Source organism: Colobus angolensis, unplaced genomic scaffold, assembly GCF_000951035.1.
Source record: "Colobus angolensis palliatus isolate OR3802 unplaced genomic scaffold, Cang.pa_1.0 Scaffold12, whole genome shotgun sequence".
NCBI lineage: Eukaryota > Metazoa > Chordata > Mammalia > Primates > Cercopithecidae > Colobus > Colobus angolensis.
The window spans coordinates 6,276,208-6,299,359 of record NW_012113141.1 but is presented as its reverse complement, the minus strand read 5'-3'; the positions used below and the strand labels follow the sequence as shown (position 1 = coordinate 6,299,359).

Here is a 23,152-nt window from a genome sequence, read left to right as displayed (position 1 = left end):
AACTCCGTCTCAAAAAAAAAAAAAAAAAAGAAATGACCTGTGGTCAGGAAGTGATGAGTGTGATGATGAGACTAGAACTCATTAGGGGCTGACATCTCTCCTCATCCCTCATTCCCATCTTCATTTACCCATCCTTCAATGCCTCACTCAAACTCATCTCTTCTATGAAGTCCCCCAGGTTTACCATGTACAGTTGATGCCCATTATTCGTGCATTTAGTATGTGTGAATTCATCTAGCAGCTAACATTTATTTATAACCTCAAAATCAGTACTCACTATGCTTCTGAGGTTATTCCCTGAATGTGCACAGTGGCGCATTCCCAGCTGAGGTCCAACAAGGCACCACTGCCTTCTTGTTTTAGCTCTCATACTGTAAACCAGGATCCATTTTGTGATCTACAGAACGGCATGCTTTTGCATGTTTGTGTTTTGTGAGCAATGTTGCTGTTGAAAGGCACCCACACATGCAGTGCAGATGGGCTGTCTAGTGATCCCAAGCACGAGGAGGCTATGAGACCCTTACAGGGAAAATGGGAAAATAGGTGTTTGATAAACTCCAGACATGAGTTGCAGTGCTGCTGGCCATGAGTGCAATGTTAATGAATCTATAATGCATGTTAAATAAGGTATCTTTAAACAGAAGCACACACAGAACAAGATTGTTAACTGATCGGTTAACAAAAATGTTGTAACCAGAGGATTACAGGAACCTAACCCAGTGTTTCCCCTAGGAGCAATGCTTAATTGCTAAAGAAATTAGCTTCAGTATTCCCTAATTCATTGCTTGTGGAAGCTTTGTAGAACATAACTACTGTGAATAACAAGAATCAACTGTAACTTAAACGCACATGGCTCGCATTTAGAATTTCTCTCTACCTCCTAATTAGCCCATTATTATACATGGCTTTATATCCTAACTATTGGTATTATACAGCCTAGCTCTTTGTTGTGTACTTTTTAATAAATAAGAAAATAATACCAAAAAAAAAAAAAAAGGCTGGGTGCAGTGGCTTACACCTGTAATCCCAGCACTTTGGGGGTCTGAGGCAGGTGGATCACCTGAGGTCAGGAGTTCAAGACCAGCCTGACCAACATGGTGAAACCTCGTCTCAGCAAAAATACAAAAATTAACCGGGCGTGGTGGCAGGTGTCTATAATCCCAGCTACTTGGGAGGCTGAGGCAGAAGAATCGCTTGAACCCAGGAGGCGGAGGTTGCAGTGAGTCAAGATTGTACCATTGCCAGCCTGGGCAATAAGAGCAAAACTCCATCTAAAAAAAAAAAAAAGAGTTTTACACACTACTTTTTGGGCAGCCCCACACATTCCTTTGGAGTATTACTCATAATACCGATCTATGCAGAATCAGCGAATCCAAAGCTCTGGTATTTTAGAAAAGGACAGCTTCTGCCCGTTATGTCTCTTTCAGGAATTTTAGACCTGGTGATGCGGCGGCAGCATGGCCTTGTGTGAACTCTTGCACACTCAGAATTTCGGCTGTGGCATGTACCGGATGGTTTTCAGCTCTTTATCTCCAGATTCCTCTGCTCTGCGGTACGCGGGAGAATAGCGCCAACCTACCATGCGGCATGTCCATTTGATTATCCACCGATATGATCAACATAACTTGCCTCAAATGGGACCACCTGCTCCTTGAATATCCCCCACTTGTCTCACTGCAAGTCGAATCAGCTTGCTGATTTTCATTTAGTTAGAGTCATAAATAAATATTCATTTAACCAAATGATCGCAGAGGCCTCCGTGCTGATCCACATGCAGGCCCCCTCTGCTCTGTCTATCTTGCAAGCTGCTGTCAGCTCATGGCATTCATCACCACAGTCCCTGCCTAAACCCATTTCTGTGGGATCAAATCCAGACGGCTCACCCTAGCACACAAAGCAGGCCTTTGGAAGTTCAGCCCGCCCCATCCACTTTTCCAGTTTCATTTTCCAGTAGGAATTCCCGGCCAGTCAGGCTGCACTCTCCACATACCTCCGCAGAGGCCTGCATATCCCCTCTCAGAGACTAGCTCACTTGTTTCCCATCTGAAAGGCCCTTTCTTTTCCTCTCTGCTGTGTAAACCACACACACACTTCCACCTGGATCCAAGTCCCACTTGTCTTGACTGCTCCTGTGTTTGTCCCTTGACTGGACTCCTACAGGACCTGTCATCCGTCTCACTGTTCATCCTTTCATTTCCTGTGTCGTCATCTCAATTTTGCTGTGCAAGTTCCTAAAAGGCAGGATTTCATACATGTCTAACTCTCCAGCACAGGGCTGTATGCAGATTTTGGGATGAAAATATAAACCTTTTCGCTCAACCTGGTTCAATACTTGAACTCTGCACCATAAATGAACCATCATCTGTATTAGTTACTTTCTTCAAATAAAATAATTGGTCAGAGGTGACGTAGCCAGCCTTCCAGTATCACTGGTACTGATGCATTCAGGAAAATGTCTGCGCATACTGGAGAGATGGGGTATTTGAAAACAGGAATAGCAGAATTCTTCACAGTGCCAGGACCATAGCAGATGCTCAAGAACATGTTGGTTACATGAATGACATAAGATGTTCTGAGCTCAAATCTTTTGTGCATAAATATCTCATCAATGACACAAGCCACATGGCATACCTCTGTCCACTACCTCCCAAATAACTGGCTTTTGGCCATTCCCCGAGTGCCCTCCAGGAGGAACCTACATCGACCACTGTACCACACGTCTTGAGAGAGAAGAGGATGTTGACATGGGTGCCGTTGGACACTCCTCGGCAGGAGGTGTTGGTCAGGAAGAGCTCCAGGCCACCAACCAGCTCCCTGGGGATGCTCACTTCAATGGCATTTGATTTGCACAACACAGGGACTGCAGAGAAAAGAGGCCACTGTTAGAGCCAGGAAACCTGAATGAGAGGAAGGCTTTTAGGAGAAATAATTTCACCCTCACACAACCTGAGCTTTTTGTTCCATCCCCAAGGAAATCAGAGGGGCTGAAAACAAGTTGGTGAATAAAACCACTATTCCTAACTCCCAAGATGATGGTGAAATACTGTTCCTCTGAATTAGGAAATACCAGGTTCGATTTTCAATTCACCAAACATTGGTTTCAAAGTGTAGCCAGCATAACTCTGTGAACTGAAACACCTAAGAGATTAACTTTCAGCACGAACATGGTTTATTGGCAATACAGAAAAAGTGCTGCTTTGATACAGGCCTAAGGTACATAATGATACTGCTGTGACTTTACCATTAATTACTGCCTAGTAAAACAGAGACAATAAAAACAGTGTTAGTGCACTTGGGAAAGGCTTCCAAATTGTCCTTGCATTGCTCAGGAAACCATAAACTCTGACTATAAATTTCACCACTTTAGCTTAATATAAAAAAGATTGCTTTTCCCAGGTTCTTCTCTAGACTCTGCAAATATCCTGAAAAGAAGACTTGAGTTCTGTCAGCGTCCGATATGTGAAGACACATCATAACGATGGTGTAGTGGTGCAAAGAAATCAGACACAGGTGCCCCTTAGATGTTTGGCAGATGAATGGATGAATATTCTGGACATCAGGAACTAGATTTCCAGGCCAGGCGCAGTGGCTCATGCCTGTAATCCCAGCACTTTGGGAAGCTGAGGAGGGAGGCTCACTTGAGGTCAGGAGTTCGAGACCAGCCTGGCCAACATGGTGAAACCCCGCTTCTACTAAAAACACAAAAATTAGCCAGGCGTGGTGGCACAAGCCTGTAATCCCAGCTACTCAGGAGACTGAGGAAGGAGAATTGCTTGAACCCAGGAGGTGGATGTTGCAGTGAGCTGAGATCACATCACTGCACTCCATCTGAGCAACAGAGTGAGACTCTGCATTATCATAGGATTGTTAACCCTTATATCCTAAGTGTAGGGAGAGGAATATGTTCCTCAGGGCTTTCAACTGAGTTCACTTAGTTTCAATCCTGTTAGAAAAGAGAGGAGCTGTATCAATGTCTTAGGCTTCCATATTGAGTATTAGTCATACAACTAACCATAGAAAGTAGTCAAAAACCAAAGGTAAACAGCAGAGGAAAGTTAACTTTCTGGTAATCTTTTCTTAGAGATCTTCTCTGTTAAATGATTCCAGAGTGATGATTCAGCAATACACACTGCTCAAAGAGCCATTGTTCTAAAAGATGAGAACCCTGACACACTTGGGGGAGGAAGACAAAAAGCTTTGGGAGAGGAAGAAGTGTAATCAGAATAGAGACAAGCTCCCCCCCTCCACCCCATATACTACCTTGGCAAGTGTGGTTATCCTCAGACAGCACCAGGCCCCGGGGACATTCGCACTGGTAGCCTTTCTCAGATCCAAGGCAAGAGTGACTGCAGCCACCATTGTTATTGTGGCATCCTTCAATGTCTGCAGTAGAAGCCAACAGAAAAGGGAATCATCTCGCAACCCTCTACCCCAAGAATTCTGGCACTTTGCATCAGGGATTATACTTAACTTATGGCAGCATCCCTGATGCCTAACCTAGTGACTGAGACATTTGGGCAAGACCTCAAAGTTTATGTTTATGAAATATCATAGCTACAAAGAGCAATCTTCCAATATCCGTAACTCTACCCAATTAAGCTGGTCGGGAATTTTGTAGCATGTCCTTCAGTTTGGGTTTGTCTGATGTTTTTCTCATGGTTAGCCGGGGGTTATGAGTTTTTAGGACTAGTACCCAAAAGTCTTTCTTATTTGCTGTAACATTTAATCCAACCAATATGACATTTTACAGAGCATTATTGACGTAAAAGAGACTGACAGAATACAAATTCACCCGAATTGGCTGGATAGATCTGACTTATTGTGGACTGGCTGGGTCACCTGGCTCTCTCCTCAAATATCTAGGACAAGAGCACTGGGGGTAAAGGGCTTTGGGCTGACAGCACACTATAAAAATGAGGCCTGGACAACATGCTGAGTCCATTCAACGAAACTCTTGGTGATTGTCCTCTTACGAGATGGTTTTGTTTAATTTTCCTTTTTTAATGTTTTGCATGTTCAAAAAGCAAACTCAAGCCAATGGACAAAAAGGAAAAATATTCCATTGAAAACTAAAGAATCTATAAGGTGATTTCAAGTTTAACAGAGAAAAAAAAATGACCTTTGTGGGATTTGGACATTATCTTCTAGGTCAGAGGTTGTCAAATTCTAATCTGCTACACACTATTACAAATAAAGTTTTATTGGCACGTAGCCATGTGCATTCATTTACCTGCATGGCTGCTTTCTCACTACAAGAACAGAGTTGAGTAGTTTCTACAGATTCCATATGGTCCACAAAGCCTAAAGTATTTACCATCTGACCTTTGGAGAACAGTTTGTTGACCCCTGTTCTAGGTTAAAATAAAGAAAGGGAATATTTTCAAAACATCTGAGATGCTCAGGGAAAGATAAAAGCTGATTTCCAGTTATAGCCATAACTCTCTCAGTTCAATAATAGTTTTTAAAAAGCAGTTATTTAGAACATCAATAAATTAACTTAGGATGAATTAGTTTTTGTGAAATGTATATAGAGAAAAATATGGCAATGAATTACTCTTTGCAACACTTAAAAGAGATTAAGTAATACTAGTTTATACATCTGTATTTTTTGTTTGTTTGTTTTTTGTATTTTTAGTAGAGACAGGGTTTCACTGTGTTAGCCAGGATAGTCTCCATCTCCTGACCTCGTGATCCACCCATCTTGGCCTCCCAAAGTGTTGGGATTACAGGTGTGAGCCACCACGCCTGGCCACTATACATCTGTATATTTTTAAAGGATAAAAGCACACCTAAGGGCTTTTGAAATGGCTGAAGATTATATATAATACTATAGAAGAAAGCACAAAAATATGTTGTAAGATGTTAAAATGAACATTAATAGCACTTTTTTTCCTTAAAAATTACCTTCCTTAAGTCATTTTATTTCTCTGAGTCACAATTTCAATATCTGTAAAATGAAGAGGTTGTACTAAATGTTCACTCAGGATATTTCCAGGTCTAAAAATACAAAATATAAAAGAAACTGAAAATTTAAATTATCTTAAAATATTTAAGTCTCTCAGGAAGATATACCAAAATGTTTAGAACGGCTATGTCTGGCAAATGGATTGTGGGCCATTTTAATTATTTTTCTCTTGCTCCTCTGTATTTTCTTCTACACTTTTGTGATAAAACAAAACAGGCAGGTGTGATACCTCACACCTGTAATCCAGCACTTTGGGAGGCCAAGACAGGTGGACTGTGTGACCTTAGGAGTTCAAAACCAGCCTGGCCAACATGGTGAAACCCCGTCTCTACTAAAAATTAGCTGGGCACGGTGGCAGGCACCTGTAATCCCAGCTACTAGGGAAGTTGAGGGAGGAGAATCGCTTGACCTGGGAGGCAGAGGTTGCAGTGAGCTGAGATCGCCCCACTGCACTCTAGCTTGGACAACAAAGTGAGACTCTGTCTTAAAAATAATAATAATAAATAAATAATAAGTAAAACAAAAAAATAAAAATTACTTAAAAACTAACAAGAGCTGAATTAATGCAGGAACAGAAAAATACTGCATGTTCTCACTTGCAAGTGGGAGTTAAACAATGGGTACACACAGCCATAAAGATGGGACAAATATAAACTATATAAAAATAGACACAGGGAGCCTGGCACAGTGGCTCACACCTGTAACCCCAGCACTTTGGGAAACCAAGGCAGGCGGATTGCTTGAGCTCAGGAGTTCGAGTGCAGCCTGGCCAACATGGTGAAACCCTGTTTCTACAAAAACACAAAAATTAGCTTGGCGTGGTGGTGCATGCCTATAGTCCCAGCTTCTCGAGAGGCTGAGGTGGGAGGATCACCTGAGCTCAGGGAGGCCGAAGCTACGGTGAACCAAGATGGCACCACTGTACTCTAGCCTGGGTGACAGAGTGAGACTTTGTCTCAAAAGGAAAAAAAAAAAAAGAAACTGGGAACTCCAAAAGGTGGGAGGAGGGAGCAGGATGAGGGTTGAAAAACTACCTTTTGGGTACTATATTCACTATTTGGGTGACAGGCTCAATAGAAACCCAAACCCCAGCATTAAGCAATGTCTCCATGTAACAAACCTGTGCATGTACCCCCTGAATCTAAAAAAAAAAAAAAAAATTAAAAAGGCCATTTTTTTTTTAAAAAATGAACATATAATTATCAAATAGCTTAGCTAAAGAAACATATGTTTGGACTATCAATAAAACTTAAGGGTTATAAACAGGAATATTAATCCTAAAGTATAACTCACACTTAATTTTCATCTGCTAAAATATTTTTTCAGTTATGGTTATTAAGTTTTAAGATTATATGAGGGAGGATTAACTGCAATCTTTCCAATAAAGTACTCATAAATAATTACAAATGTTTTTATGGAACATTTTATTAACATTCAAATATGCAAAGATTAGTACCTAAAATAATTAAGATTTAAGGAGGACTCTGGATATTACCCCTATACAATAAAGTTTAAAATACATTTAGTCTTATTATAAGGAACAGTAATTTAATATTCCAGTTAATGGTCTCTCAGTTAATAATGCAAAGTTTGTTGCATGAAATAAAATATGGACACTAGCCATAATTTTTCCCTTTGGCATAGTATTTTATTATTTTGAATATAGCTAGAATAAAGTGAACTTTTGTAAGTAGTACCACAGCTCTATTATTCCACAAATTTAATCATCCTAAGGAACAAATATATATCCTCTGTAAATGATAACAATTACACCATTTATCTCTCCATATAATCTGCAGGGTGTCATGAGAACTCTGACTTATTAAAGTAGAAGTGATGGAATTTTTTTTTTTTTTTTTAAGATGGAGTTTCTCTTTGTCACCAGACTGGAGTGCAGTGGCTCTATCTGAGCTCACTGCAACCTCTGCCTCCCAGGTTCAAGTGATTCTTGTGCCTCAGCCTCCTGAGTAGTTGGGATTACAGGTGCACACCATCACATCCAGCTAATTTTTGAATTTTTAGTAGAGATGGGGTTTTACCATGTTGGCCAGGCTGATCACCAACTCTTGACCTCAAGTGATCCACCCACCTCAGTCTCCCAAAGTACTGGGATTACAGGCATGGGCCACCATGCCTGGCGAATTTTAGCTGTGACAATTTGCAAGGGTAAATGTGCCTCAGAGAAGGGATATTATCTAAGTTTCATATAATAATGGTAGGCAATTTCCATTTCAATTATTTGATATATATTATGAATTCTTTTTTGTTATTAGTTATATAAATATATAAAGTCCTATAAAATGTCTGCTATTAAAAACAGATCTAAAAGTAAAATTAAATAGATTATTTTATTTATCACCCCAAACTGTATTCATCTCCCATAAACACAAAGCATATGGGGAGGAGAGGAAATGGCTTAAACTTCCAAGATGATAAAAGTCACCCGTGGAACTTGTTGAAAACACAAACTCACACACCGGGGCCTATCATGGGGAGGGGGGAGGGGGGAGGGATTGCACTGGGAGTTATACCTGATATAAATGACGAATTGATGGGTGCTGACGAGGTGCAGCACACCAACATGGCACAAGTATACATATGTAACAAACCTGCACGCTATGCACATGTACCCTAGAACTTAAAGTATAATAAAAAAAAAAAAAAAAAGAAAACACAAACTCTAAGGCCCCATCTTAGCTCCTCTGAAGCTGAGGCTGCAGGAGAGGGTCTCGGAGGGGCTAAGTGTAAAAGTCCTAGGGGCTTCTCAGCAGCAGGGAAGTTTGGGAAACACAGCTGTCAGCCAGTGGTTATGCTACTGCCTCTATTACCTGGTTAGTCCAGGTGTGCTCCTTGGACCAGCAGCATAGGTGACTCCTAGAATGTCTTTTAAAATGCAATATATTGACCTGATCTCAGACCTACTAAATCAGAATCTGCATTTTGACAAGATCCTAAGTGATTCATGGGCACATTAAAGTTTGAGAAACACCGAATATCCCCCCTCCTTTTTTTTTTTGAGATATTTTCTCTCTGTTGCCGAGGCTGGAGTGCAGTGGCGCAAGCATAGCTTAATGCAGCCTCAAACTCTTGGGCTCAAGTAATCCTCAGCCTTCTGAGTGGCTGAGACTACAAGCATGCATCACCATACCCAGCTAATTTTTATTTTTTAATTTTTTGTAGAGATAGTGTCTTACTATGTTGCCCAGGCTGGTCTTTCAAACTCCTGGCCTCAAGTGATCCTCCCACTCCAGCCTCCCAAAGTGCTGTGATTTCAGGCATGAGCCACTGCACCTGGCCAGAACACCCTATTTTTATTTCTCGTATAAAAATGTGGCTTTCTGCCTCTTGCAAAATTCGCTCCTGTTAAATCTTAGAGACAAAATCAAAACTGAATTCTGTCCACAGCATGAGTATTCTGAATGTTGATGAACCCCTTTGTCGTTTCTTTGCACAGCCAGACTGTTGCTGTCTTCGGACACTAAGGCAGTTTCCTGAACATCAGAGAATAAGCCAGTGGCTTCCTTTGGGCTCTTGATTTGGGTCCCTTCTTGCCCATTGTCACCTTCACAAGTCTTGCCATCACTTCTCAGCGCACGGCCAACCCCACACTCACAGCGGTAGGAGTTTTTGAGGTTCACACAGATCTCACTGCAGCCACCATTGTTTTGCTCACATTCATTTTCATCTGCAGAAGAGAAACCACACTGTTTCTACACTGCTGAGTGATTCAGCCTTTCCCAAACCCGCAGGCAGAGTTTCCACATCTTTTCAGATCCTGTTGATGGTCCTTCCACCACCCAGCTCCCACTCTGATCCAGTATCATCGCTCCCATCTACCTGATCTCCTTAACCACGTTATTGGTTCATCTGACCTTTACTGAGTGGAAGGTACCTAATTGCTTGCCAATTACCTTCTCTTCAGGGAAAAACAATGGGAAAATGAAGTTCCTTTTGTGTCCTGGGTACACCTACTTATTTGTGTTGGCGAATTTCACTTTCTTTAATGAGTTCCTGAGAAGTTCCTAAATAAATACAAACTTATAAAGCAAATTGTTTTAAGTCATGAGAGGAGCTTACATTACAGAAGGAAATAGCTGATAAAATATTTTGTAAGGCAATTTTCTTTTATAATATGAACTATTGCCCTCAAAATCTGTTTTTTAAATTAGTATATTCTCACACTGTACTTAAGCAATGGTTGCTAATCTTTTTAAGAATCTGATGAAGGGTATGGACTCTTGCTGTAAAAAAACACACAGTTGGCAGAAAATGTCTATGCCTTTCTTTCTACAAACAAGGAAAGGGAAGTTTGGGAGCTAAATTTGTCATGGTCCTCAGGAATAACAGGCCTAGATAGGACATAAACCATGGACTGAGGTTTAAACACCCATGCGGTGACAGGAGTCATGACCTTGGCCCCAGGAGAGGAGATAAGCTGTGACTGAAACCCTGCTTAAGTCTAGAACCCCAGAAAATGTATCCCCTCAATGAGATGGGGAGAACTTTGCCCAGCGGCCCAGGGAAACAATAAGGAAACTCTGCCCAAGGCTCTAGGAGAAAGAAAAGCCTTCACAAACAATGGAAGCCCCAAGCCAGGGCTCTGCCATGGCTCAAGTACGGTTTTACACTTCCCACACGGTGTGAGGAATCCTGAAGCTGAGAAATTGATGGAAAATTTGGCCTGGTCTGATAAAGAATCTGTGATGCCAACAGAAGCATTTGAAAAAGTGCTCTGTGTAAAACTTCCACAAACCAGGTGCTGTGGTTTGGATATTTGACCCCTCCAAATCTCATAGTGAGATTTTTCTTTTTTTTTGAGACAGAGTCTCTGTCACCCAGACTGGAGTGGAGTGGCATGATCTCACCTCACCGCAACCTCCGCCTCCCGGTTTCAAGCGATTCTCCCGCCTCAGCCTTCGGAAGTAGCTGGGATTACAGGCACGCGCCACCACGCCCAGCTAATTTTTGTATTTTTAGTGGAAACGGGGTTTCACCATGTTGGCCAGGCTGGTCATGAACTCCTGACTTCAAGTGATCCAACTGCCTCGGCCTCCCAAAGTGCTGGGATTACAGACATGAGCCTCCATGCCTGGCCTCATATTGAGATTTGATCTCAATGTTGGAGGTGAGGCCTAATGGGAGGTGTTCAGGTCTTGGAGGCAGGTCCCCTGTGAATGGCTTGGTGCTATCTTTGCAGTAATGAGTGAGTTCTTGCTCTATTAGATTAGTTTCAGCATGTTTAAAAGGAGCCTGCCACCTCCCCCTTCTCACTCTCATTTCCTGTCTTGCCATGAGATCTCTGCACATGCCAGCACCCTTCACCTTCCTCTATGAGTGGAAGCAGCCTGAGGCCCTCCCCAGATGCTCAGTCTCCCAGCCAGCAGCATCATAAACCAAATAAACCCATTTTCTTTATAAATTACCCAGCCTCAGGTATTCCTTTATAGCCACACTAAACAAAGATACCAGATGACAAGAGTGGTGTCCTACAGAAAGAAAACTACAACAGAAGATGGTTTGCCACAAGACACTTAAATGAGGAACAATCCACTGTGAGACAGCGCTGGCGTGATAATTGGAGGCTTTGAACTGGAGATAACAGAATTATCCAGAAAAGTCCATAATACAAGTATTTAAAGAATTAGTAAAAAGATAAAAGAAAGGATAATAAGCAAAATAAAAGAAGTGTGTAAAAAGACAAGGCAGAACTGAAAACAAACAGAACTTGTAGAAATGCAAAATGTAGTTGATAATATTAAGAATCTTTATCAGGGCCCCTTCTTTCCCTTTCCTCATTATACTGCCTGGAAAGTAGATGGTTAGAGGCTCACAGCCTTCCCAGATGTGGACATGGTGACACCCATGCTTGGGTAGGTCCCTTAGAAGCCTCCATTCCAAGCCTGGACTGCTTATCTTATGAGAGAGAAATAAACTTCTACTTTTTAAAGCCGTCATTATTTGGGGGTTTATCGTTTATAGCCAGTGAAGACACTCTATGCCCCAGCAGTTCCATTCTCACGGGTACCTGCTAGAGAAAATCTCACACATTGGGTAAGGTATCATTTTTATGTTAATTCTAAGAACACACAAAACAATGCTATCTACTGTTATGGGTACATACATAAATAATAAAAGCATTAAAATGGGACCAGAAGAACACATGCTAACTTCAAAACAATGATTACCCCTGGAGGGTGAGAGAAGAAAGCAGGATGGGGTAGGATGGCTTTATTGTATTTACAAAATTTTATGTAAATTAAAAGAAAAAGAGGGCTGGGCACAGTGGCTCACGCCTGTAATCCCAGCACTTTGGGAGGCCAAGGCGGGTGGATCACCTGAGGTCAGGAGCTCAAGACCAGCCTGGCCAACATGGTGAAACCCTCTCTACTAAAAACACAAAAAATTTAGCCGGGCGTGGTGGTGGGCACCTGTAATCCTAGCTACTCTGGAGGCTGAGGCAGGAGAATCGCTTGAACCCAGGAGGTGGAGGTTGCAGTGAGTTGAGATGGTGCCATTGCACTCCAGCCTGGGCAAAAGAGTGAAACTCCATCTCAAAAAAAAAAAAAAAGAAAAACAAAAAGGAAGCAAAACTTAACTCTAGTTAAATCTAGGTACATGAGTGTCTGTTATATTATTTTCTTGTATGCTGCCTGAACAAATTATATAATTTAAAATAAATAATTAAAATTATTACTTTTAAATAAAAACTAAAGGAAAATTGACACATGCTCACAAACACAAAACACTGTCTACAGTTTCAGAGGATTCACCTCCCTGAAGTCTCACAGATCCCACATAGGAACTTGGTGCTTTGATAGAAAAAGATTGTCTAAGATAAATTAAGGAAGAGAAGTGAACGATATGCTACCTTTGATGTTTAAAAATGGCCAATAAGTAAACATATTGATATGATTTGGCTGTGTCTGCACCCAAATCTCACCCTGAATTGTAATAATCCCCACATGTCAAGGGTGGAGCCAGGTGGAGATAATTGAATCATGGGTGCAGTTTCCCCCACGCTGTTCTCTTGGTAGTGAGTAAGTCTCACGAGATCCAATGGTTTTGTAAGTGGGAACTCCCCTACGCACGCCCTCTTGCCTGCTGCCATGTAAGATGTGACTTTGCTTCTCATTCGTCTTCTGCCATGATTGTGAGGCCTCCCCGGCAATGTGGAACTGTGAGTCAATTACACTTCTTTCCTTTATAAATTTCCTTTATAAATCTAGGCTCGGGTATGCCTCTACTAGCAGCATGAGAACAGCATGTATGTATATATATACACATATATATATTTGCATTTTAAAATCTGACTGTAGAAACCCTGGAAGCACATATAAGAAAATAATACAACCATTTCCTTGGGATGGAGTTGGGGAAGAGGGAAATGGGGCAAGAGGGTGACTGAGAGCTGGACAGCTTGCTGTATACTTTTTCATGTTGTTTAATTTGAGAACCATTTAAATGTATTACCTCTTAAGAGTTGTATTAAAATAAAAGCAAAGAAATGCATAAATAACTCCTGGCTTAAAATAAAGCCAAATATTTTTGAACAGGAATACCATGAGGGTAGGGAGAGACTTCAGGAACCATTGCCTCTACCCCAAGCCACTTAGCATTAAATCACATACTCAAAATCAACCACACAAGACCCCTAACAACTCCTATGGCAGGGCTGAAACCTGCTCCACAGGATGGTCAGTGGGGTTCATTTAGGAGGTTTTATTTATTGATGTATTTATGATTTTATTTTTTTTTTTTTTTAGACAGGGTCTTGCTCTTCTGCCCAGGCTGGAGTGCAGTGACGCAATCGGAGCTGACGGCAGCCTTAAATTCCTGGGCTCAAGCAATCCACCTGCCTCAGCTGAAACTTCAGCTACTTTGGAAGGCTGCCACCATGTCTGGCTAATTTATTTTTTTATTTTATAGAGATGGGGTCTCACTATGTTGCCCAAGCTAGTCTTAAACTCCTGTCCTCAAGCAATCCTCTTGCTTCCTCCTCCCAAAGCACTGGGATTACAGGAATGAGCCATTGCCCCTGGCTCATTTAGGAGATTGAAGAGCAAAAGCTTTTCTAAAACAAGAAGCCACTTGGGCCCAGGATGTTGAAGCTGCAATAAGCTGGGATCACACCACTGCACTCCAGTCTGGGTGACAGAGCAAGATCCTGTCTCAAAAACAAACAAACAAACAAACACCAATAAGCCTTTTATGCTCCTTTCACCTTAATCTCCTGCCTCAATCCTGACCTGTTATTGTTCTTCTTGGGGGACCTGGGTAGGGCAATCTTCCCCTTTCTCTCTCGACTTGTTTTAAATCTATTTGAGTCTGAATCCAAAACCTTCGTAACATTAAAGAGAAAGAGAGATGATATTCAATCTTGGGGTTTTCAGCTCTGTTCTCTTCTAGTTATAGACAACATAGTATACAATTCAACAACTCTGGATTTCCTACGGACAATCTGACTCATCTTTCTTGCTACTCAGAATGATCAAAATTATATCAGTGAAGCTAGAGGAGTAAGTCCTTAGATAATTCTAGACCAGTGCTGTCCAACAGAAATATAAAGCAAATTACATATTTAAAATTTTTTAGTAGTCACATTAAAATTTTTAAAAAAGAAACTGGTGAAATTAATTTTAATAATATTATATATAATCCAATTATATGCAAAATATTTTCACTTTGATATATAACCAATATTAAAGATATTATTATTATTATTATTATTAGAAACAGAGTCTTGCTCTGTCACCCAGGCTAGAGAGCAGTGGTGTCATGGCTCACTGTAACCTTGAACTCCCAAGTTCAAGTGATCCTCCCACCTCAGCCTCCTGAGGAGCTGGGACTATGGATACATGCCATCATACTCAGATAATTTTCATAATTTTTGTAGAGATGAGGTTTTTCTTTGTTGCCCAGGGTGATCTTGAACTCCTGGGCTCAAGCCATCTGCCAGCCTCAGCCTCCCAAAGTGCTAGGATTACAGGCGTGAGCCACCGTGCATGGCCAAACATCGGTTGTAAAATTAAAATAAAATTAAATTAAAATTCAGTTTTTCCGTCATACTAGCCACATTTCAAGTGAGCCATGGCCACCTGTGGCTACTCTAGTGGAGGGCACAATTCTCCACTGTCCCTAACCATGATACAAATTTGGTGTGGGGCTTTCAGTCCAGGTATAAACTAAAAAGCAAACACCATTCCAAGTGTTTGGAGACACAAGCTGGGAAAATGATGGCACTCTGAGGCAGGAAGAGTTTTTGATTTGTCCTTTCAATCCTAATAGCCTGATTCTACCTTTGATGAGTTTCTTACCAAAGCATGTCTGCCTGTCAGGGCCTAGCACAGTTCCTGGAGGGCATGTGCACTCGCTGGTATCTGAGCAGCTGCCATGGCAGTCCTCGTCGCAGATGTCATAAAAATCTACGGAAGAATAAAGATTATCTTCATGAGAGGAGGAGACCAGAGGACACTCTTTCATTCTTTTTAGAGATGGTGCGGTGGGGCAGGAGGGGTGGTCTCCCTATGTTGCCCAGGCTGGCCTCAAACCCCTGGGCTTAAGCAATTCTCCCACCTTGGCCTCCCAAGTAGCTGGCACTACAGGCATAAGCCACTGCATCCAGCTGACCCTCTCCTTGAGAGAGCCTCGTGAGTGCAGCCTGGGGGATGAGTTTCCAGCCACCATCGAGGGAATTCTCATTGTTCAGGGTTTATATAACCCAATGGAAAACAACAAACTAGGGCATCTTCTGTCTTCTAGATCAATGATTCCCAACTTCAGATCCATAGGCCCTTGAGTGGCCACAGACTGTCTGCAAATCTAAAACCTCACCATACATGAGCTATAGACTAAGAAAGTGTTACGTCTTACTCTTCTAGTACTCTATTTTTAAAATGAATACAGATCTTGACAGGATTAATAACACAGAAATTAGAAGTATTACTGACACAAAGTAGCTTCTTCCCATTATATATCATTTTAAAAAATCAGTGGACACTAAACACAATCCAACCATATGGGTGTCTGATTATCTATCTATCTATCTATCTATCTATCTATCTATCTATCTATCTATCTATCTATCGAGAGATCTTAAAAAGGGGTTCTCCATACTCAAACAACTTGGAAATCCACTATTTAGATAACCTAAATCAATGTTTCATTTTCTTTTCTTTTCTTTTTTTTTTGAGTCAGAGTCTCACTCTGTCACCCAGGCTGGAGTGCAATGGCGTGATTTTCAGCTTACTGCAACCTCCACCTCCCGGGTTCAAGCAATTCTCCTGCCTCAGTCTCCTGAGTAGCTGGGGTTACAGGTGCCTGCCACCACGCCTGGCTAATTTTTGTATTTTTAGTAGAGACGGTGTTTCACCATATTGGCCAGGCTGGTTTTAAACTCCTGACCTTGTGATCCACCTGCCTCAGCCTCCCAAAGTGCTGGGATTACAGATGTGAGCCACTGCACCTAGCCCAATATTTCATTTTCTAATGTGTTGTTTGAATGGAATTCGGACAAAATTAAAAATAACTGATCAAAGTCATAGCTCCTTTCCCCTTCTATTTCTTCAGGAATTTTTCAGAAGTTCTATAAAGAGATCTCAGAAATCACAATCTAGAGGTATCTTTGGCCCCACATCAATGTTGTTCAGATTGAGATATAGTTGTCATCGTAACTGCATATCCTATAATTGGCACTTTTGGACTCCATCTGTGGCCTTGCTGGTGGAGAAAAAGAGCACAGGGAAGGTACTCACGACCACAGTAGACGTGGAAGCAGACGCTGGGCTTGGTCAGACGATATACATAGTAGCCTCCAGGGCAAGCCTTGACCTCCACTGTGGTGTTCCAGAGGCAGCAGTTCCCATTGAAGCTGGCACAAGCCTGGCGTTGCACAATGCCGTCACCTTCTAGGGGGTGGCTGCCATTGAGCCAGACAGGTGCGTGGGTTCCACAGTGGTTTTCTGGTATGCAGAAGGTAGGCATGGCATCTCCTGCCATGCCCGTGAAGCGGTACCACTCCCCATCCACATGGTTGTCACATAGGGGAGGACCTTGAGACTCATCCAGCTGGTGGTCAGTGTTCCTCCAGGGCTCATTCAGGCTGACGTAAGCAGAACAAGGGTCTAGGGCTGGAAATGAAAAAGATACCTCAGAGTACCGAGAGGGTTTCAGATCACAGCACCAACAGCCCAAGTCCACCTTCCTGGTCTTGCATTCGGACATTTTTGAATTCAAAAGAGAAATTAGTTAAGGTCCCAAAAAAATAGTTGTTTAAGATTCCTCAGGTTGATTTACACATGCTGCATAAATGCCCTTTTCAAAATTATTTCAAACCTAAAATTAAGTGTTAGCTTGAACTGAATTTTTATCTATAGTAATTATTTGATAGAAGGATAGTTGTTCAGACCAAGGGAGGTTAGGATTAAAGACTCACTGAACTCTGCGCGAGTCAGACCATACTCTGAGTATTTTGTTCATACCTGGAAACTGTATTATTATTATTTTTGAGACAGGGTTTGGCTCTGTAGCCCAGGCTGGAGTGCAGTGGTACAATCATAGCTCACTGTCCTGGGCTCAAGTGATCCTCCCCACTCAGCCTCTGAAGTAGCTGGGACCACAGGTGTATGCCACCACACCTGGCTAATTTTTTTTTTTTTTTTGGTAGAGATAGGGTTTTGGCATCTTGCCCAGGCTGGTCTTGAACTCCTGGGCTCAAGTGACCCTCCTGCCTCAGCCTCCCAAAGTGCTAGGATTACAGGCATGAACTTGGCGCTTGGCCGGAGACTGTATTTTATGAAAGCAATTGACAAACTTCAGAGAAAGTTGACCAGACTTAGAAGGGGTCTTAAAAATTATTTACTGGTGAAGTTCAGAATTATGGTTTTGAAAAAAGAAGACTGAAGAAAACACATATTCATTTTTTAAAAAATCTGGAATAGGCTTGTGGAAGAGGAATTAGCTATTCTGTTACAAGAACAAGAACGAATTATGGGAAAGCACATTGCAGTTCAGCTATCCAGTCATAGGAGAGGCTGTGTCACAGTGCAGTTAGCTTCCAATCCTTGGAAATTTTCAAAAAAGTATTTGGCTGGCCATTTGTAAAGATTATAGGTGGAATTTTGCATTACTAGAAAGTTTGACTTGATCAGGAATGTGTAAAAGCTCATTCCACTGAAAAGAAAAAGGCCGCGGGCACATGTCACCTACTTTGAAATACACAGTATACTAGCATGTAGTTACCAGAAATATTCTCAAAGTGAATTTTGGTGTATATTCTACCAGCTTATTGAAAATACCAAGAACTTTGTGTATTCATAGTTAACCATGGCATTATTATCCTAGCTGTCATATAGCCAAGTTTCTCAGGCATACGTGTTTAGTGCATGAATTACAAGGACAAATATCTCAACCAAAACATTTTATCATATGTCATGAAGACATTGAAAAACAACATTTTGACTGGGTGCGGTGGCTCACGCCTATAATCCCAGCACTTTGGGAGGCCAAGGTGGGTGGATTACCTGAGGTCAGGAGTTCGAGACCAGCCTGGTCAACATGGTGAAACCCCATCTCTACTAAAAATACAGAAATTAGCTGGGCGTGGTGGCATGTGCCTGTAATCCCAGCTTCTTGGGAGGCTGAGGCAGGAGAATCGCTTGAACTCAGGAGGCAGAGGTTGCAGTGAGCCAAGACCACGCCACTGCATTCCAGCCTGGGCAACATGAGTAAAACTTTGTCTCATAAATAAACAAACAAATAAATAAATAGAAAAACAACATTTCAATGACTAAAGACACCAATATCTCCAATATACCCATTGCTCCCCTTAACTCCAGGGAAGCTAATTAATGAATCAACAGAGGTAAATTGTCCTTATGAAGAATCTATGAAACCAAGAAATTCTAGAAAGGAACATTGGCCAGAGAGTACTATATTATCTTTCTTAATGCACATGAGGTTGACTTATGTAACTGGTATCGTAGGCAGGGAATTCACATTAGGGCCAATGTATTTCGTGGGCAGGGAATTCAAGGACTGCACAACGATTAAATATGAATCGGCCATGATCACCAAATCTAACTTGTCTAGAAAATACTTTAGATGTTTCCAATCTACATATCCACATTTCAAAGTTAAGTTTACTCTCTAAACTTCAGTCACACGTAGAGAAAAGTGTAGCCCACTGCTAATGGCCTCCAAGAAAATATGACAATTTAAGGCAAGAAAGAAGTGGGATATTGCATTTTCTGGAAATAACACGCAGGGATGCAAATGGCAGAAACAACCCTCTTTCTTTAAAATGTCCCTTATGTATCTCAGCTGAGCCCTAGACCATAATCCTTTGAGGGGAAGAAATATCCTCAGATTCTCTCTCTCCTCAAAGGGGACAAATTTCCTCCTTTGCTCTCCCAGCTGTGGTTTTTTCTTACAAACAAGTTTCCAGAGCAGTTTCACAGGTGATTATAGGGTCATGGAAATATTTGGTTCCTCTCCCTGGCTCTAATTTTATAAGAAATGGTTAGATACTCAACTTTTAATGGCTTCTACAGAAACTCCTAAACCTCTCTCAGTAACTATTTCCTTATTTATAAAGTTTTTCCTTCAAGTAAAATGTCATTTCTTGGGCTGTCTGCTAAAATTTCACTTCCTCCCCTGCTGTAGGGGAGATAGGATATGAGGAGGAGAAATTTATCTACCACCTTCTGTAACTGACTAAATAATACATACACATTTTTAACAGTTAACCATCCAATACTTTCTGACATTAAATGTACCCATCCCACTCTACCCCCTTTTAAGGCAGCAATCCAATCTAATAATCTGGCTGCTGGTTTTATATCCTGTTTTCAATCTCAGTGTGAAGCCCAGAATCTAGTATTGCACACATTCATCCTAAACTGCTGATCTATACATCTAATTGGGAGGGCTTCAAAAAGAACAGCCCTGTGGGTTCCTTCCTGGCCTGCCAGAAGCTCCTTAATGGTTTGCTAAGATGCCCACTTGCCAGCCGCCCCTCTGGCGTCTTCTACCAGGACCACACAGGGCCAAGGGCAGAGAACCGATGTCTGTGTCCCCACCCTTTCGCCCCAGTGTTGAGTCCTCCAACCCTCCAGGTCCTATCCAACAGACAGCCACCCCTGAATCACAGCCCCCTTTCGACCCTGTGCCTGACCTTGGTTGGGAAGCATCCCTTCTTTCCTGCTCCCTCCTCTTCCATCCTCCTCCCTCATCACCCCACTTTGCTTCCCCCTTTCCCATCCCTTCTTTTCCCTCTTCTCTCACTTCCCCCTCTCCTCCCAGGGCAAACACCAGCTCCAGTCCCCAAAGTTCTGCCTTTATCACGCCTCTGGCATTGAGCCATATATCATCCTTGAGGAGTTGGGGGTTGGAGGAAAAGATCTGGGAAGGGCGAGGGTATATGGAAAGAATGGGGAATACAGGAGGTACTAGAGGGAGAATAGGTAAGGAGAAGGGTGAGAAGAAAGGGGAGTGGAGATTTTTCGGGAGGACAACTTTCTGAGCGAACCTTGGGTTAGTTACTGGTAGCAGATATGGGGTGATTAATGACAGGTAGCTCAAGCATATTTTTTGGAACAGTTTTGGATTTACAGCATAATTGAGATGATAGGACAAAGAGATCCCACATGCCCCACATCCAGTTTCCCTTGTTACGGCGTGTTACCTTTAGCCGTACACTTACCATACATTAGCATGGTACCTTTGTCACGTTAATGAACCACTATTGATACCTTCTTATTAACTCAAGTCCACACTTATGCAGACTTCCTTAGTTTCCACCTGTATCTTTCTGTTCCAGGATCCCACATTACATTTAGGTATCAGGTCTCCTGAGGGTCTCAAACCGCCATTTTTTTAAATACAATTTTATTTTTTATTTTTTTGAGACAGAGTCTGCCTCTGTTGCCCAGGCTGAAGTGCAGTGGTTCGATCTCAGCTCACTGCAACCTCCACATCCTGAGTTCAAGTGGTTCTCCCGCCTCAGCCTCCCAAGTAGCTGGAATTACATGCGACACCATGCCCATCTAATTTTGTGTGTGTCTGTATTTTTAGTAGAGATGGGGTTTCACCACGTTGGCCAGGCTGGTCTCGAACTCCTGACCTCAGGTGATCTGCCCGCCTTGGCCTCCCAAAGTGCTGGGATTACAGGTGTGAGCCACCGTGCCTGGCCACAAGCTTTTGTTTAATGTGTATCCTTTAAGGTGCTAGAGCAACCATGAAGAAATAGACCAGGGTCAATTAAATACTGAACTACTCAAAAGTGTCAAGAAGGATGGTTCTCTCCATCTCACCCCCACCCTCTCTTCCAGTTAGTACTGATATTCTACTAGAAAAAGAGGCAAGAGAGAAATCTGTTAGTAACTGGAATTGAAACTTTTCTTTGTCTGATTGGCCAGTTTTGCACCAAGCCTGAGGAGGGAGACAATTTAAGATTCACTCGATCTGTGCAAAAAGTATATTCTGATATAAAGACTAATGAGTTTGGTTTATCCAGATCTGTGCCCCTCATGGCAACAGAGCTTTCAGTCCCTTGCCTTCATTAAAGAAAAACTCCATGCTCAACTTTAGTTTTTTTTTTTTTTTTTTTGGCTCTTCAAGTTGGAACCATAAAAGTGCCTAGAACACAAAGAAGACAGAATTATTTTTACACAAACTCCAGGAACTCTTTAGCTAGTGAAAGCTGTGGGATATGGCAGATCCATGGAAATTTTGGATGTCCAGGCAAGAGGTTAAATGGAACATGTAACAGAAATTCTCTGGAAATCTATTTTCAAGGATTATCAGGGACTTTTCTTACAAGATTCTAGAGCTAGCATTTAAGGTACTGGAATCTAGTTCTTAATCATCTGTACATTATAGCAAATTGACACAACAAAAAGTGCATTGTGCCAAGTTCTTGACGTGAGACTCACCCACGGGTGACACGGAGGTGCCTGTGATGAAGAGGCAGGTGAGAAGCAGGAACGGAGGCATCCTTCTGGACCGACTGCCAGAAACACTGGAAAATCCTCTTACTACTGGTGTTCCTTTGTCCCCTTCTCTTTCAAGCACTTTTTTTTTTTTTTTCTTTTTAAGGCCTCTAGGCTCTCACGAGAAAGACTTTATCAGCACTGGTAGGGGCTTTATCGGAGGAAGAGGATGAGGATGAGTGGGACAAGGTGTCCACAGCTCTGGCCTTGGCCCCAGAGAGAAGCACTGCTTTACACTGTCAACAGGGTTCCTTTATTGATAGCTTTCTTTAGGAAAAAAAAAAAACAAAAAAACAAAAAACCACAATCCTTCATCCTCCTATTGTTTTCTCTCAAGAATTCCCTGCAATGAAACCTCCAGTATCTTATCCAGAAGGGAATTCTAAATGAGGGACATCCCCTCACATCAAATTCTTGCTTTGTGATTTATAGGAATTGATTTCACAATGTTGCAGCCATACCATTGCACACTAAATGAGAATGGATGAAGCCAAATCATTGAACCTGTCTTGGTCAGATGGTCAAGGAGCTTACAATAGCACACAAAACAAAGTAGTAAGGACAGGTATGGGACAAGGACAGTATTCTCTTGAAATGAGCTCCTAAGTTTGTTTTATTATGGTCTTTGACCTCAAAACTTCTGAAAGAAACAAGGTTTAAATTGTGTTTTTACCAGTTCAAGCAGCAATACCTCATGTTTTTATTGTCTTTACTCCCAAAATTAAAAAATGGTTTTTATGTTATTTATTTCACTAATTCTCACATTAAGATGGGGTAGGAGCTTAAAATTAGAAACTACTCATTAAATTAACACTCTGGAAAATTAAATGTCAAAATTTACTGAAGTTTCACGTTTAGACAAAGGAGAGAAAATGTGCTTCATAGCACATTTTTTGAGACAGAGTCTTGCTCTGTCGCTCAGGCTGGAGTGCAGGGGCCTGATCTCGGCTCACTGCAAGGCTCCACCTCCCAGGTTCATGCCATTCTCCTGCCTCAGGCTCCTGAGTAGCAGGGACTACAGGCGCCCGCCACCATGCCCAGCTAACTTTTTTGTATTTTTAGTAGAGACGGGGTTTCACCATGTTAGCCAGGATGGTCTCAATCTCCTGACCTTGTGATCCACCCGCCTTGGCCTCCCAAAGTGCTGCGATTAGAGGTGTGAGCCACCGAGCCCGGCCAATCACTGGTTTTTGACAGTGAC

At 41.9% G+C, this 23,152-nt stretch overlaps 1 protein-coding gene across 1 annotated transcript in view; it reads right to left on the bottom strand.

The window, feature by feature from the left end:
- Window positions 1–22,209, bottom strand: part of OIT3 (oncoprotein induced transcript 3) — a 48,383-nt gene extending 26,174 nt beyond the window's left edge. Inside the window, exons 1-6 of the mRNA XM_011927921.1 lie at window positions 21,895–22,209; window positions 16,717–17,091; window positions 15,280–15,387; window positions 9,528–9,650; window positions 4,261–4,383; window positions 2,700–2,860 (exon numbers count right to left, since the gene is read on the bottom strand). Coding sequence (XP_011783311.1) covers window positions 2,700–2,860; window positions 4,261–4,383; window positions 9,528–9,650; window positions 15,280–15,387; window positions 16,717–17,091; window positions 21,895–21,955 — 951 coding nt within the window. The 5' untranslated portion in view covers window positions 21,956–22,209. The remainder of the gene's footprint in view (window positions 1–2,699; window positions 2,861–4,260; window positions 4,384–9,527; window positions 9,651–15,279; window positions 15,388–16,716; window positions 17,092–21,894) is intronic.
- Between the last annotated feature and the right edge of the window lie 943 nt (window positions 22,210–23,152).